At 36.6% G+C, this 15,415-nt stretch overlaps 1 protein-coding gene across 4 annotated transcripts in view; it reads left to right on the top strand.

The window, feature by feature from the left end:
* Nucleotides 1-15,415, top strand: part of SAMD12 (sterile alpha motif domain containing 12) — a 418,645-nt gene that overhangs the window by 167,486 nt on the left and 235,744 nt on the right. For all 4 annotated transcript variants that reach the window (XM_032246413.1, XM_032246432.1, XM_032246424.1 and 1 more), the window contains exon 3: nt 1,577-1,706. In XM_032246413.1, coding sequence (XP_032102304.1) covers nt 1,577-1,706 — 130 coding nt within the window. The remainder of the gene's footprint in view (nt 1-1,576; nt 1,707-15,415) is intronic.

Below are 15,415 nucleotides of genomic sequence, written 5' to 3'. Positions count from 1 at the left end.
AAAGCAGATACGTATGTATATATGTATATATATGTCTATATTAAAACATACATATATGAATATGTGAACATATATAAACTCATCTTTGGAAAACACAATCTACCTCAATTAGTAAAAGAAAGAAATTATCACAGTACAAAATAAAAAGTGATTTTTATTTATTTCCAATCACATGAGTCCTTGGGCCATCACTTACAAAATAATCGCAATGCTGTAATCACAATGTGATTACAGCATTGCGATTATTTTGTAAGTGATGGCCCAAGGACTCATGTGATTGGAAATAGACAAATAAAAAATAATACCTGACCACTATGTTTTCCAACCTTGAATCACTTCCATATTGATTCCACTGTTTTCACTATGACTCTCTCACCGTCTCTACTTTTGTTTCTTTAATGTTTTTAAAAAGTTATTAGATGCTAGATATACTGCTTTTTTTTTTTTTTAAGATTCTGAGACGGAAGTAAGCCCTTTCTTTGTAGAGAAAACAACAGCAACAACAACAACAAAAAATGTCAGCAGGTGTTACAATCACACTCCTACCAAATGAAGGCTCTCCCCTTGCCTTAATCTGAAAGATTTGATAGAGAAGTAGAAGGAAATGATGCCTCTGGAGAAGAGCAGGGATAATAATGGCCACGTCTTTGTACTACCCAGGAGCCTTTAAATAACTGTCAATATGATAGCCTTACTTTTCTGGCAAACACTGATCCAGAATGATAAAAATTCTAGACAGTGAAGCATTAATTCTGGCCAAAACCAAATTCCTGGGATCTCTGAGGGAGAGTATCATCTGACATTGAATTGATGCTTATTCACTAATATATTTGTAATCCATCATTGGTCAGTGATTAACCTCTTCTCACTCCGTGTGTGGGCGTGTGTATGTTCCTCATAAGTACTTCCTGGAAAGATCCAGTGAACCAAAAAAGACCTTGACTAGTTGGCTTCTATATAAAGCCTAACTGCTCCCATTATCTGATTACCATTCTCCCACATCCTAGTGGAATTGACTTTTTGCTTCCCTACTTTGGTATAACTAATGCTCCTGGGCATTTTGGGGCCACCCTAAGTCCAGAGCCCCCAGACAGAGTTGCAGTTCTTCTAAATCTAGCAACATTTATTTGTAAAATAATTATTAGCACTTGCAGCAGCCAGTGTTGTACTAGGCTCTAGAAATGTCAAGGACAGCAAGAGTTAAATGCCTTCTTGAAATACAGAGAAAGGCACTTGGGGCCAGCTATTTCTCCCCTAAAATGTAATTAATTGCTTAGCAACCCCATTGTTTTTTGCTAGAGTATTCATTTAAAAACACTACTTCCTAGAGATTCCTTGGGATTTTTTCTCAGCAGAGATGGTTAGATCATTTTTACAACTTCTTCACCTGGACCTTTTCTTTGTGGTTTTCAGCAGTATTCAGAAGGTCTGCAGAGGTTAGGAGGAAGACAATAACTAGATATTTATCTTCAGGGGAATCCATTCTGTAGCCTTTAACATACTCTAATACTTTTAACTACAGTATCTTCCTAGGCATGGGGCCAGCGTTGACAGATCTTCTTTTCCTTCTTTATAGTCAGCTACGGTGAAGCTGTCTAAGCCAGTGGCTCTATGGACCCAGCAGGATGTCTGCAAATGGTTGAAGAAACATTGTCCGAATCAGTATCAGATCTACAGTGAGTCATTCAAACAGCATGACATAACTGGTAAAGTATGCAGTATCCCAGATATTTCACTCCCTTTCTTTCTCCCAGTCACAATGGCCTTTCCCATACCCTTACCATGAAGCAGCATCTTCCTGCTGAAATTTTCTGGCATGGGTTTACTTTCAAAGGGGTGATAAATTCCAGTTTTATGTGAACCATGCTATATAACAAACATATGTGGTTATCATAGAATGCTGTGGATTTTGAGCGCCCACTGTAAAAGTATATGGGAATCACAGTGCAGGGTTGGGGAAATCCTAGAGAAAATAAGAGCATACCAATCAGAGAGAAAGGAAAAAAAGGAAGTCTTTCACATGAACTTGGCTACAGAATCACTGTGTAGATCTTCCAAATAGAAAAGGTTTCTAGATAGGAAAATGCTTTTTTTTTTAAATTTATTTATTTTACTTCAGGTGCATACTATATCTGGCATTTTTCCCCATGTTATCCCTCCCCACCCTCCCCACCCCTTGCTGTCTCTCCCCTACCCCCAACTGTCCCCAGTGTGTGATGCTCCTCTCCCTGAGTCCACGTGGTCTTGTTGTTCAACACCCACCTATGAGTGAGAACATACGGTGTTTGGCTTTGTGTTCTTGTGTCAGTTTGCTGAGAATTATGGTTTCCAGATTCATCCAAGTCCCTACAAAGGACATGAATTCATTGTTTTTTATGGCTGCGTAGTATTCCATGGCGTATATGTACCACATTTTCTTTGTCCAGTCTATCATTGATGGGCATTTGGGTTGGTTTCAGGTCTCTGCTATTGTACACAAGGCTGCAGTGAACATACATGTGCATGTGTCTTTATAGTAGAACACAAACCTGGAAAATCCTTTTTAAAAACACTTTAAGATAAACTATATTGACTTCTTTGACTCAGTGAGCTATACACATGTATCCAATCACATGAAAGAGTCCATGGTAGAAAGTCACTTTCCCTGACACCCCTGTCCTCTGGACATTCATTTCCCTGTTGACCACCTTCTTGCATCTGCACCTACCAATGTTCCAAGCTTCTGAAATGGAATATAATAATACTAACTCTCTGCCCTAGGGATGAATACCTTCAAGGCACAAATTATGATTCCATTTAGATAAGGGTATTCGAATATGATATGTGGATGTCAATAAGTACTCGGAAGCAGAAAATAGGAAGGTAGTGAACCGTAAGGCCCTTCAGATCAAGTCTCTCATTTGGGGGATGGAGTGAGCAAGATGGAGCAAATATGCTCACCATGGTAGCCCGTCAGAGGAAGGGGGTCATTTCCAGACCTTGCCTGCCCTTTCACCCTAAGATTCTTCTTGCATGTGGGCAACACTTCTCTTCTCCCTTCACAAACAGTGCAGTGAAAGATAGGCCTGAGGATATACTCTGTGAACCAAAACTGTGTGGCTTCAAGGGGGAAACAATGTTGTTTCTGGTCTGGAGCCGCTTTTTTTTTTCTGAGAAAATGCTGACGCTCTGGTGGTAAAGTGACTTGCCATGAAATAGCTCAACATTTCTATCTTGGCAAATCCTAACCTCTCTCGTTCTGTTCACTCCTATTCGTTTGAAAAGGGACTTGTTAAGCAGAAAGTATTTATTTTTGCAGTTCAGCTCTTAGGCTGTATCTGTGGCTCTGGGGCCGGTCAGTTCACCTTCTTAGAATAGGTCTCAGTCGATGGTTTTCTAAGTGTGTTTCATGGAGCCCTTGACTGCCAAAGGGACATGGGTATGCTTTGGATAGAGGTGGGTGCGTGAACCAAAGCTGCTCCCTTTATGTCTGTTGTATATATTTGAATCATACAGAAAACTTGATTGATTTTAAAAAAGGGTTCCAGCAGCACTAAATGTTTAAAAAAATGCGGAGCCTAGATGATCATAGATTCCTGCTGACCATTTGGTATGTCTAAATACATAGGGAACACACCCAGTTGTAGCTCAAGCTGAGTTAACAAACAAGAGAGTAAAATCCTCTGTATTAAATATAAAAATGGTCCTTTATGCATTTCTTCTCTGCCACTCCCAACTAGAGCCAGTGGCCCTTTTCGATGAAATCTCTGAAATTCCAAAGGCAGCGTGGGTACTTAGCTTAGATTCCAAGTATCTAGATTTCATTTTCTTAGTTCCTCCCTTAAGAATATAAGAAAAGCCCATCTAGGGTCAGTTATTCAATGCCTAAAAGTAATCAATCAGTTAGTAACCATTTGCCTGATTATGGTAGCCTTCATCAGATAATGGCTGCTTAATGTTTCTTAATGTCTGTGTGATAGTAATGGCAAAGCCTTTTTCATGATCTTATTTGAAAGCAGTGTTATCTTTTATTAGGGGTGAGAATTATGAGGTCCCCTTGAGGGAAGGATAAGCATTTATAATGGTTTGAAGAGGACCAGGCTTACAGTCCTCAGAAATAAAGATTCATGCTTCAACGCTTATGGAATAAATGGTCCCACTTCCCAAGGTTTTCTGCTGTGTGACATGAGGACAGGAGTGTGGGAATGAGGTCTGTATTTCAGACAGTTGTCGTATGCTTTTGGTGGCAGACTTGGTCTTCATGAAACACACTTGGTATTGAGAAATCACAGCTTTCTTGGGATCTTGGGCAAGCTGCTTAACCTGGGAAAGTTACTTAACCTCACTTCCTCATCTCCAAAATAAAATTAATAGTACCTGGCTCAGAGACATGTTGTGAAAATTAAATGAAATGATATAGGTAAACCACTAAGCTAACCGTTTATTGGCTCCTTTTACATGCCAGCATTATGCTATTATTCATGTCAAGACTTACCTGGAGCTGTCAAAAAACATGCCGTTATTTCATTTTAAGGGCAGCCTATTTTCTGGCAAGAAAAGAAATCAGGGTATTATTTGGGGACTTAGGGAACAGAGAGAATGATTTCAGATTAACATTTGGTCTACATCTTTTTGACATTCACCTATTTGAAGTCTCAGAAGACCACTCTCTTCCCCTATTCTCTGGCCCCTGCCTCTCTTAGAGTGAATGCAAAATACCCAAATGATCACAACTGCCAAGTGTACAGAAAATAGCTTTCAGAACTTCAGCCAATATGCATTCACCAGCCCTGTGATGGGTAGAAGCTGTGGGAATCCCAGTATTCTTGAAGGCTGTGATAAACAGGGCAAAGAGGTTTGTAAAACACACACACACACACCCCCCAAAGATAAAATGTTGAAAGGTGCCAAATTTTAAAAACAAACATCACGTACCTTACTGACAGAGGAAAAAGGATAAGAATTCCAGGACACTTCTAATGAGAAACCTTTTAAGCAAGAAGAAATGAGTGAAAACTTTAAAGAGTTGAAACAAAAAAATTTGCCAATTTCATATCCAATAAAATTATTCTTAAAACATTAAGGAAAAGTAAGGAAAGATTTAACCAAACAAAAACTGAAGGAATTCAGTGACAGCAAATTGCCCTGCAAGGAATGATAAAAGTCCTTCAGGCAGAAGAAAAATGATATAGATCAGAATCTTGGATCAACATAAAGAAAGGAAGAATGTCAAAAAAAGGAATAAATGAAGGTACAATAAATTCCTTTTTTCTTATTGATCTAAAAGTTAACTGTTTAAAGTAATAATACTACATTCGGTTTTATATATAGATAAATGAAATTAATAACAGCAATGTCACAAGGGATGGAGGGAGGAATAGAGAATTCTGTTATAAGGTACGTACAATACATATGAAGAATAGTGTTATTTGAAGGTGGACTTATATTACTTAAAAACATATGTGGTTAACTGTAAGTCAAACACCAAAATTTTTTTTATAAAGGAAAGATAAAAGGCGTGTTGAGAAGGTAAAATGAAATTTTATCAAATACTCAGTTAAAATCAGAAAAGATAGAAGAAAAAGAAACAAAAGCAATGACTAGAAAAGAGTTGTAAAGATGGTAGATTTTAATTATATCAACAATTACCTTAAAATGTGAATAGTCTTAACAAATTTGTTAAAAGACAGAGATTGTCAGATTAGAGGCAAAAAACCTAACTATATTCTCTCTAGAAGAAGCACACTTTAAGTACTCAGGTTAATGGTAAAGTATTGTAGAAAAATGTATTACACTAACACAGTCAAGAAAGTTATAGTAGTTATATTGAATTAAGACAATGCAGACTTCAGAACAACGGAGAGCAAAAAAATAAGAGGGCAATTACAGAATGATACAGGGTTACATTCTTCAAGAAGACATAATAGTTCTAGACGTTTGTACTCTTAACATAGAGCATCAAAATACATAAGGCAAACACTGATAAATTTCACATAGAAAATGATAAATTTACCGTTACAGTTGTAAACTTCAACATCACTCTCTGATGATCTGATCAGCATTGTCAACCAACATGACCTAATTGACATCTATAGAATACTTTATAGAATGTATGTCCAATATACATTCTTCTCAATAGATGCAGAGAAAGCATTTGACAAAATTCAGTGTTGATCTTTAATTTTTAAAGAACTTATCAGAAAAGTAGAAATAACAGAAATTTTGATAAACAGCATTTATGGTGAAACTGCAGGTAACATCATCCTAAATGGTTAAAAAAAAACTATTTTTCTCTACAGAATAAGACAAGAACATTAGCCATCCTACGTTCTATTAAATATTATTCCAAAGACCCTAGCCAGTGAAATAAAGCAAGAAAAGGAATTAAAAACAAAAAGTTTAGACAGAAGTAAAATTATTCTTGTTTATAGATCAAGTGGTTCATATAAAATAATTGTAAGATGTAGAAGTTGAGTGTTATCTAAAATACATGGGACTAGAAGTGTTTTCAGTTTTTTTTAATTTTATTTTGGAATATTTCCAGAATACATACCAGTTGAGCTTCTCTAATCCAAAAATTTAAAATCTGAAGCACTGCAGTTAGCATTTCCTTTGAGCTTCATGCTGGTGTTCAAAACGTTTTGGATTTTGGAGTATTTCAGATCTTGAATGTTCAGATTAGGGATGCTTATCCCATGTGAAGAAAAAAAATCCTACAAGAACGAATAATTTAACTTAGTGCACAAAATACAAGACTAATATGTAATACCTAACCAAAATATATGCAAGATTCTACACAGAAAATTATAAAACCTTGCTAAGAGGAATTAAAGGTCTAAATAAATGGTGAGATATATCACACTTGTGGATTAAAAGACTCAGTGTTAAAATTATGTCCATTATTCTAATGATCTGTAGATTCACTGCAGTCGCAATCAGTATACCACCAGATTTTTTAAATAAAATGAACATATTGATTCTAAAATTTGTATGGGAATGCAAAGATGTTAAGATTAGTGAAGATAATATAGGAAAAGAACAAATTTTTGAGGACTTGTGCACCTAATTTTAAGACTTACTATAAAATTACAATAACTAAGATAATATGGTACTGGAATAAAGACTAACTTGTAGATTATAATAGTAGAACAAAATAGAAATTCCATAAATATGCTCACACATATATGGCCAAATGTTTTTGAAAAATCGTGCCAATGAGAGAAAGGTTGTTCTCTTCACTGCAAGGTACTGGAATAACTGGATGAATGAACTTCACCTCCTACAATACACTATACACAACATTTAATTTGAAATAAATAATGGACCTAAATGTAAAACCTAATTCTATATAATTTCTAGAAAAAAAAAGCCTAAGAGAAAATTTTTACAACCTTGAGAATAGGCAAGAATTTATCAGACATGCCCCCAGAAGCACTTAATTTAAAAGAAAAAAAATTTGATAAATTGGTCTTTTTATATCTTTTCTTTTTTTCTTTTCTTTTTTGTAATTGTTTTTGAGACAGGGTCTTGCTCTGTTGCCCAAACTGGACTTGAGCTCCTAGCTCAAGAGATTCCACGGCCCCAACCTCACATGTAGTTGGGATTACAAGTGCACAACGCCACACTTGGCTTCTAAGTTGGTCTTTATCAAAATTCAAGGCCTCCTCCTCTTCTAAAAATCTGTCAAGGAAATGAAACAGCCAAGCCACACATAATAAGAAAGTACTTTTATTATATACCTAAAAAAGAACTTGAATACAAAATACATAAAGAACATTTAAAACTCAAGAAGACAGCTCAATAATATGGGCAAAATATTTGAAATGATACTTCACAAATAAAATATAAGAATGCCCAAAAGGTATGAGAGTGTGCTTAGAAATATTAAGTCATCAAGAAAATGCAAATAAAACCACAATAAGATAACACTTTACACCCAGCAGAATGGCTTAAATTCCAGTGCCAACCCATACCCAGTGTGGCTGCGGACATGGCACACATGAATCTCTTGTATGTATGTTGCATGTTAGTATAATATGGAGTCACTGGATTCGAAGGCATCAGGTTTCTTATGAAGTTAATCACGAACTTATGAGATGATTCTGCAGTTCCACTCTGAGGTATCTACCCAGGAGAAATGGAAATGTATGTTCTTAAAAATTCTAGTCCAATAATATTCGAGAGATTCGCCAAAAATTCTAAACAACCCTTATATCAATCAAGAGGAGAATAAATAAATTGTATGTTCACACCAAAACCTCTACTCTCTACTCAATTATAAAAAGGAGCATACTACTGATGCATGCAATGTGAGCGAATCTCACATTGTGCTCGGTGAAACACATTAAACACAAAAAGGCACATATTATGTGATTCCAATCATATAAAATTCTAGAACTTGCAAGATTAACCTGTAAGGATGGCAGTCAGATCAGTGGTTGCCTGGAGTAGGAAATAAAAGGGAGATTAACTGTAAACGGGAGTAAAGGAGGTGAAAATGTTGTATATCTTTGTCAAATCTTATCTTGATATTTCAGATACGTGGGATTTATTGTATGTAAATTGTGTCTCAGTAAAATTTGTTTATAAAACCTTGTGTACTTTTTTATTTTTTAAACTACACACCGTTCTTAAAATGAAAAGATGAAAGTGTAATTCTATATTTTTCCATTCTGGCTATAGGATCATTTAGATTAACTGTGGTTGGATGGATGGTTATGGTTTTATATTTATCCATAATATAGATAATTAGAAACTGAGTTTGAAAATCAATGTTTGCACTTTTTTCACTGAAAAAATAATCTGAAGATACAAAAGCATTCTTATAAAGAGAGGCATGGTGTTGCCTGTTGTTAGGAGGTGACTGCTGACAAAGGAACAATTCTCTCTTGTCTTCTTGAGATTCTGCTGGTCTGAGTCTTTGTCAGTGCATCCAATACTTGAGGATTTCACAGTTAGGTTAAATTGCAGAAAGCATTTTTGCAAATGACATACAGTTGCCACCTTTGTATTTTGCCCATTAATATTTTTTAATTAAAGAGTACCCTCACCACTATTTTATACACCAAAGGAATTTTAACACAAAATAATCATGATTTCAAAATAGATTTCGCTTGAAGAAAAACATACGCTATTTTTATTTCTCCTGTTTTCATCACAGAACAGCCCCGATTTGTAGGCTAGCATAAGGAAACGACTGCTCCAAGGACACATTTAGCGATACTCTAAATTCCAAATTTATTTCGTGATAGTACTTGACAGGAAAAGAATGGAAATTGTCACCAAATGAACTATTTGTTTCATAAATCGGAACTAGAAGGAATCTTCTTACTATTGGAGCTGGCTTGCTTTAAAAAAAACCCTGACCACCTCAATCATGGCCATAGTTTCTTGGAGGCTTTCTATGTGCAGGATGCTTCGCTGAGAACTTTGTGTACTTTAGTTCTGTCCAGGACATGTGATCCCTGTCCAGTACCTAGAACTGTACAGTGTTAAAGAATTAGTGGCTTTCAGCAATCTTGCAAGCTATTATAGGTAAAGAAGTGAGTCTCAAAGTTTGATGGGCAGCTTAAGGTAATTAGAGGAGCTGAGCACTTGCCATCAACAGGACCCACCACAAAGGCTTGTTAGGAGGATTAGGAAGTTAAAACCTGGACAATATTTAGAACAGTACCTAGCATATCAAAGGACATCAAGAAATATTACCTATTATCATTACTAGTCAGTAATTAGTGAATTGATAAGCATTTAATGACATCACTATGAGCCAAACACTGTGCTAAGAGAGGTAGATTGTATCTATCCCATTGCAGTGAAATATTATAGAAAAGCAGGGCATCTGTGATGTCAGGCTAGAAGAGACCTCCTTCTGTCTACTTATTTTCGTGAATAAACAGAGGCCCAGAGACAAAACTGATTTGTACAGGGACGTCAGAAAATGTTCAAAGTTCAGTCACATAGCTATGGGAGAACCCAAGACCAATTCTATAAAAAGTCCATTAGGTTACCTCACTTAGAAGTAACCAGAGTGGGATTCTGAAATGGACAAGACATTCTTTTCATAAGTGTGTTTTTTCATTGAAATTGGAGGACAAAAATGAAGCCTTTCTAGCAAGGGACTTGATCTCCTACTGCCTCATCTTTGACCCGATCCAGTTTTTTCTCTTTTTTTTTTTTTTCTGTCTTTATTCCACTGTCTAGTCTCCTCTGATAATGACACATGATACTATATCAAATATGATCAAACATCTACATCTGCTTACATTATGAATGCTGAGCATTATACCCTATCAGAGAAACTAAGTCAATTAAGCATGATTTATTTTATTGTCCCCTTTTTAAAAATCTCCTGTTTCCATTTTATTTCTTAGACAGGGTAGGGGTCTCACTATGCTGCCAGGCTGCCCAGGCTGGCTTTGAATTCATGGGCTCAAGCAGCCCTCCTGCCTCAGCCTCCGAAGTAGCCAGGGCTGTAGGTGTGTACCATCATGCCCAGCTCTGATTTCTTTTTTTACTGATGACTTGTTAATTACTCTGTCAATTTATTTTTTATTTTTGCATGTTTTGGGAAAGCACTGGAGTCAGATTGCAAAATTGGAGACGCCTTCTCCCTTTGGTTTTGCTCCCATTTTCTGTTTGAAAAATTAATATATCACATGCTTTCTTCCTGTCAAATTAATATACCACATCTTTACAGAGCCTGCATGTTATTGGGAGATCAGAACTTAGACCTTGTACAAGCAATCAGCTATGTAGATCAATGACCCGTTTGCTTCAGCTGGCATCATTTATGGTGAGGACCCTGATGTCATCTGTTATTGATGGAGGAAACTGAAGTCCACACATGTGGGATTGATGATATTTACAATCCTGTGGCACTGTTTCAATAAAATACAACTGTCTTCAAGAGATCTTGGCCAACATCCTTTTAGGACACTGTGTTTGATCCCACATGTTCCCTGTTGAAATTCTTACCAGAGATGTTTTTCAATTCCCATATTAACTGTAGGGTAATACTACTCTTAAATATTTAGAATACTCTTGGCAAGCTGCATATCTTTGACACCTATGAAAGATTAGGGAAAGATTGGACTGTGGTGACCTGCAATGGAGCACGTTCCATTCATTATTCACTGTGTGTGACCTTGGCCAAGTACATTTAACCTCACTGAGCCTCAGTTTCCCTTTCCCTAAAATAAAATTATGATAATAGGCATCTTATACAGTTGGTATTGGCTATTATTACTGATCTGTAGCTGCAGGAACTCCACATCAAAGTTTGTGAGAAAGCACTTTGCAAGTGGTAAAGAATTATAAACATATGTCTTACACATATACATTTGTATGTAAAGAATTACAGACATGCATATATAAACACACACTTATGTGTAGAATTTTTGTTTTTTATTATTTAGAGGCATCTCAGTCATCTAGTTAAGGTCCTAAAACCTAGCAATTAGTGATAATTTCTCCAGCCCACAAAAATTTTGCCTTGCCCAGTGTGTTTTTTATGTTAATAATGATTATTGTAAATAATCCTAAACATATACTTAGCATCAAATACTCCCAAGATATTTCTGTAGTAACCCTGAGCATAAATAATTCAGAAGATAACAAATATTTTAAAATATTTATGTGCTAGGCACCCCAGTAAGTATTCTTCATGTATTGTTTAATTTTATCTTCACAATAACCCTTTAAGGTAGATATTAATATTATTACCATTTTACAGATGAGGAAAGTGAGACCTTAGGTAGCTTTTCAGATGTCATACAAGCCCAGAGGTGGCGAAATCAGTATTTTAACCCAGAGCTGTCTGAATCCAAAGCTTATGTTTTGACCTGTACACTCTGAGAGGTAGCATCTTATATGTGCAGGTAAGTGATATAGAAAATAAACAAGAGAGTGGACATGCTTATAACCCTAATAAGACATGAGAAGGAACTGTTGTCTATGAGCCTGGTTGACTGGGAAGTCTGCTTAGAGAAGGCTGGATTGATGCTGTGTAAAATTTTAGAAGGTAGAGCCTTTAAAGATAAATGTAAAACTTCTAAAATCTCAAGTTGTGGGTATATTTTGTTTGCCTCTCGGTGAATTTTAAAGGAAAATATAACAGCATGTGAGCCATGGACTCACCACTTCCTAGTGCCTCAAACCCTGCCACTCACACCCTTGTGTGTTACCCACATGAGACGGAACCATTTAGTCTTTTTCCTGTGATCCTGACTCATGGCTCTCTAGGAAAGTGTCTGTTCTTTGGTCTTTTTAAACTGGACTGAACCAGGCTGCTTCCTGCTTACTAAGAATTAATGCCTACTGAATAAAGTCACAGTTCCTAAGTTTGGCTTATGAGGTTTTTTCCTTGGCTTCATTGTAACCATTCCACCAATCCATCCCATCCTGAAACCACAGCACATCACTCTCATTCTTGCCTCAGTATTGGCTTTGTGAACTTTTGGTCTTTTTCAGGTCCTGACTGTAATTACTTCCCTCCTCCAGGCAAAACTAATTTTTCCATTCTGTGTTTGCTTTACATTTTACGCAATTGATAAATCACAGCTATTATTGTTAGTATTATAACACTGATCACGTGAAAGTTATTTGGTTCCGTGTTCATCTCCCTCCTGCCAGCCCAGGAAGTTCTCTAAGGTAGAAATTATGTCTGATTCATCTTACTATCTCTAACTGTGTCAACCCAGCACCTGGCATAAAGTAGGCATTTAATAAGTGTTGATGGGATTACATTGGGTTTGTTCTTCCTTAAATAGTCTTAGCACTGAACTTAAAGCCTTTCTTCATTTCTGTTCATAAGAATACTTTGATTATTCTTTCAGTTTCCTGATTTTGCCTCCTTTTCATGAAGCTCATCCTATACTTCCCTGCCTGCAGCTTCTTATAATTACATTCCATTGATGTTCCAGTCGGTCTTCCTGTCTCATTCTTGGAGAAGCCCCATTTTGCTTTTTTTAAAGAACTCCTATTTTGAATCTGTGCTAAGCCCCAAAATGTCATCTTCAAGTACAGTTGAATGACACTCTCCAAATTTTGTAGCATTCTGAGCCCCACGTTCCCTTCTGCAAGTCTTCCCAGGATGTTGTGGTAGACTGTGTCAGAACTTTGCTCAGTGCCAAGAATGACTGTCGCTGTGCTTTGGAAGCTCACCGAGTCTGCTGAAATTTAAGTCAGGTGCTGTTTTGTAGGGTGGAAGCAAATATCCTTTATCTAAAAAGTTAGGGCAGCAGGAAAGAGGCCCTAATCTGTCATACCATAGGTGTATTAAATGCAAATTTGCCTGTGTTTCACAAGTAGTAAAGTGCAATACAAATATAGTGGTTTGTTTCACACATCCAAAGTGTCGAAATTTGGATAGAACAATGCTATTAAGAGATTTTTGTTTTCAGCCCTTTGAGGCAATTTAGCTAACCCTAAAACTACCTTGGTGACATTGATGGATACAAGCTCAGCAATTACAGCTTAAACAGGAGCAGTGAGAATAGTAAATGACTAAATTATGATTACAGTGAGACATATAAAATTGCCAATATTGGACAATTTTGACTAACAAAAATGGCAGTTTCATTAGATTTGCCATAATAGCAGAATAATGCTTTTTATTTAAAGGAAGTACAAAATAAGTAGAAGCATAATATTTATTGAGCATCATCTATGTGCCAAGCACAATGTTTAGCACCTTTTATGCATTAAGTCATTTAGTTTTCATAAAATCTCAAAGATGTGTTATCCATTTCATTACACATGAGGAACCTGAAGTGTGAAAGTTATGACTAGCTCACACAGCTAGTAAGCTGCAATAGGTAAGATCATATTAGGAGAAGGATTCTTCTAAACTGGGTATTGGCAAACTTTTTGTAAAGGGCCAAATAGAGGAGCCATTTGGCTTTGTGGGTCACAGGGTCACAACTACTAAACTCCATATTTGTAGTATGTAAATGAATGAGGTGGCTGTGTTTCAATAAAACTTTATTTACAAAAACAGCTGGCAAGCCAGATTAGGCTCACAGGGTTGTAGTTTGCCAACCCCTATTCTAACCTCTTCTTCCCTTTGCCCAAATCAAATCTGTTTTCTCAGTGTTATTTATAAAAGAAATTTAGAATTCTTTTGTAAAAATGTGCTACCTTTTTTTCCTTCTTACATCCTGAATGTAGGAAAATTAGAAACTGTACATACGCAAAAAATATATATATAAAATTCCCCTCTAATTCTAACATCCAGAAATAATATCTTATGTAAACATTTTGACATGCATCCTTTCAGATAGTTTTCTCTGTACATATATTTATTTCTAAGAATGGCATTATGCCTTAGAGGGATGGCATAGTCTTCTCTCTTCCACTTAAAAATATTGTGAATAATGTGAAATATAAAAATACTGTGAAAACTATATTGTGAATGAATTTCTGTGTCAGTGGTTGAATGCAAAATATGTTATTTGACTGTTTTCAGTTATTCTCTGGATGTTCTATATGTGTCTGCTTTCCAGATAAATTGTGTATCTGGCCCCATATGCTTCTCCATTCAACCCCTGCGCCCCCTTCTTTGGCTGCGTTCATGGCCCAGATTCTTAGGTTGTACTGTCAATTCTTCTACCTCTTACCCTCCTGCATATACACACACAACCACATACAGAGGCACATGCAAAACAGCACCACAAACCTTCCGTCTCCACATTAATTAGCCCTTAGTTATAAGAGTTCCAGTTTGCTTTCTCTGGCAGTTGTACCTCTGATATTTATCGGATTTCTTCAGTTTTGCCATGGTTGTGGCCAGTCACCATAGTGAAAACAGACCTAGGTAAATGAGCACCAGGAGAAATCATCCATCTCCAAGCCTCTGTCACTGTCCTCTGTAGATGCCACCCTTGAGGGCAGTGTAATTTCTTTCAAAGTTTTCTTTCTGTCTGCCTCCCTCTTCTCCAAGATTTCTCCAGAACAGAAGCTTGCACAACTTTTCTTCAATTCATTAAATTTTCAGCATCTTTCCCCAGTGGTAGGTACACAGCAGGTAACATAGACAGGAGGACATTAGAATTCCTTCCAAGGGAGCAGTTTCAAAAGGTCACATGTTGCCACAGTGTCCTTCTTTATAAATCTTTCAGGGGATGGTGAAGCGTGTATCTGCGGGGGAAGATGGGACTGCTGTAGTTATTTCATAAGGATCTTAACCCTAAAACTTCCATTTAGTAATACACTCAAAGTGATGATCAGCTCAGCACATAGAAAAATGAGGATAAGATATACTTACCTTTGCAAAATGAGCTCCCACTAAGTTCAAGTAAAAAAATAGTCTCTCTCCCAACAAATGAAGAGAACTACAGAGTAAAGGATGAAGCGTTTGCTGGGGCTGACAAACAGTGCCACTATAGAATATAAAAGGGAAGCCACTTAGTTTCTCTAAACAATTTCCTGAACGTAGTTA

The sequence above is a fragment of the Sapajus apella genome, unplaced genomic scaffold, assembly GCF_009761245.1.
Source record: "Sapajus apella isolate SASKATOON/1434 unplaced genomic scaffold, GSC_monkey_1.0 scaffold3, whole genome shotgun sequence".
Classification (NCBI taxonomy): domain Eukaryota; kingdom Metazoa; phylum Chordata; class Mammalia; order Primates; family Cebidae; genus Sapajus; species Sapajus apella.
Note: the sequence above shows the minus strand (reverse complement) of the source record. Positions and strands in the feature narration are given on the sequence as shown.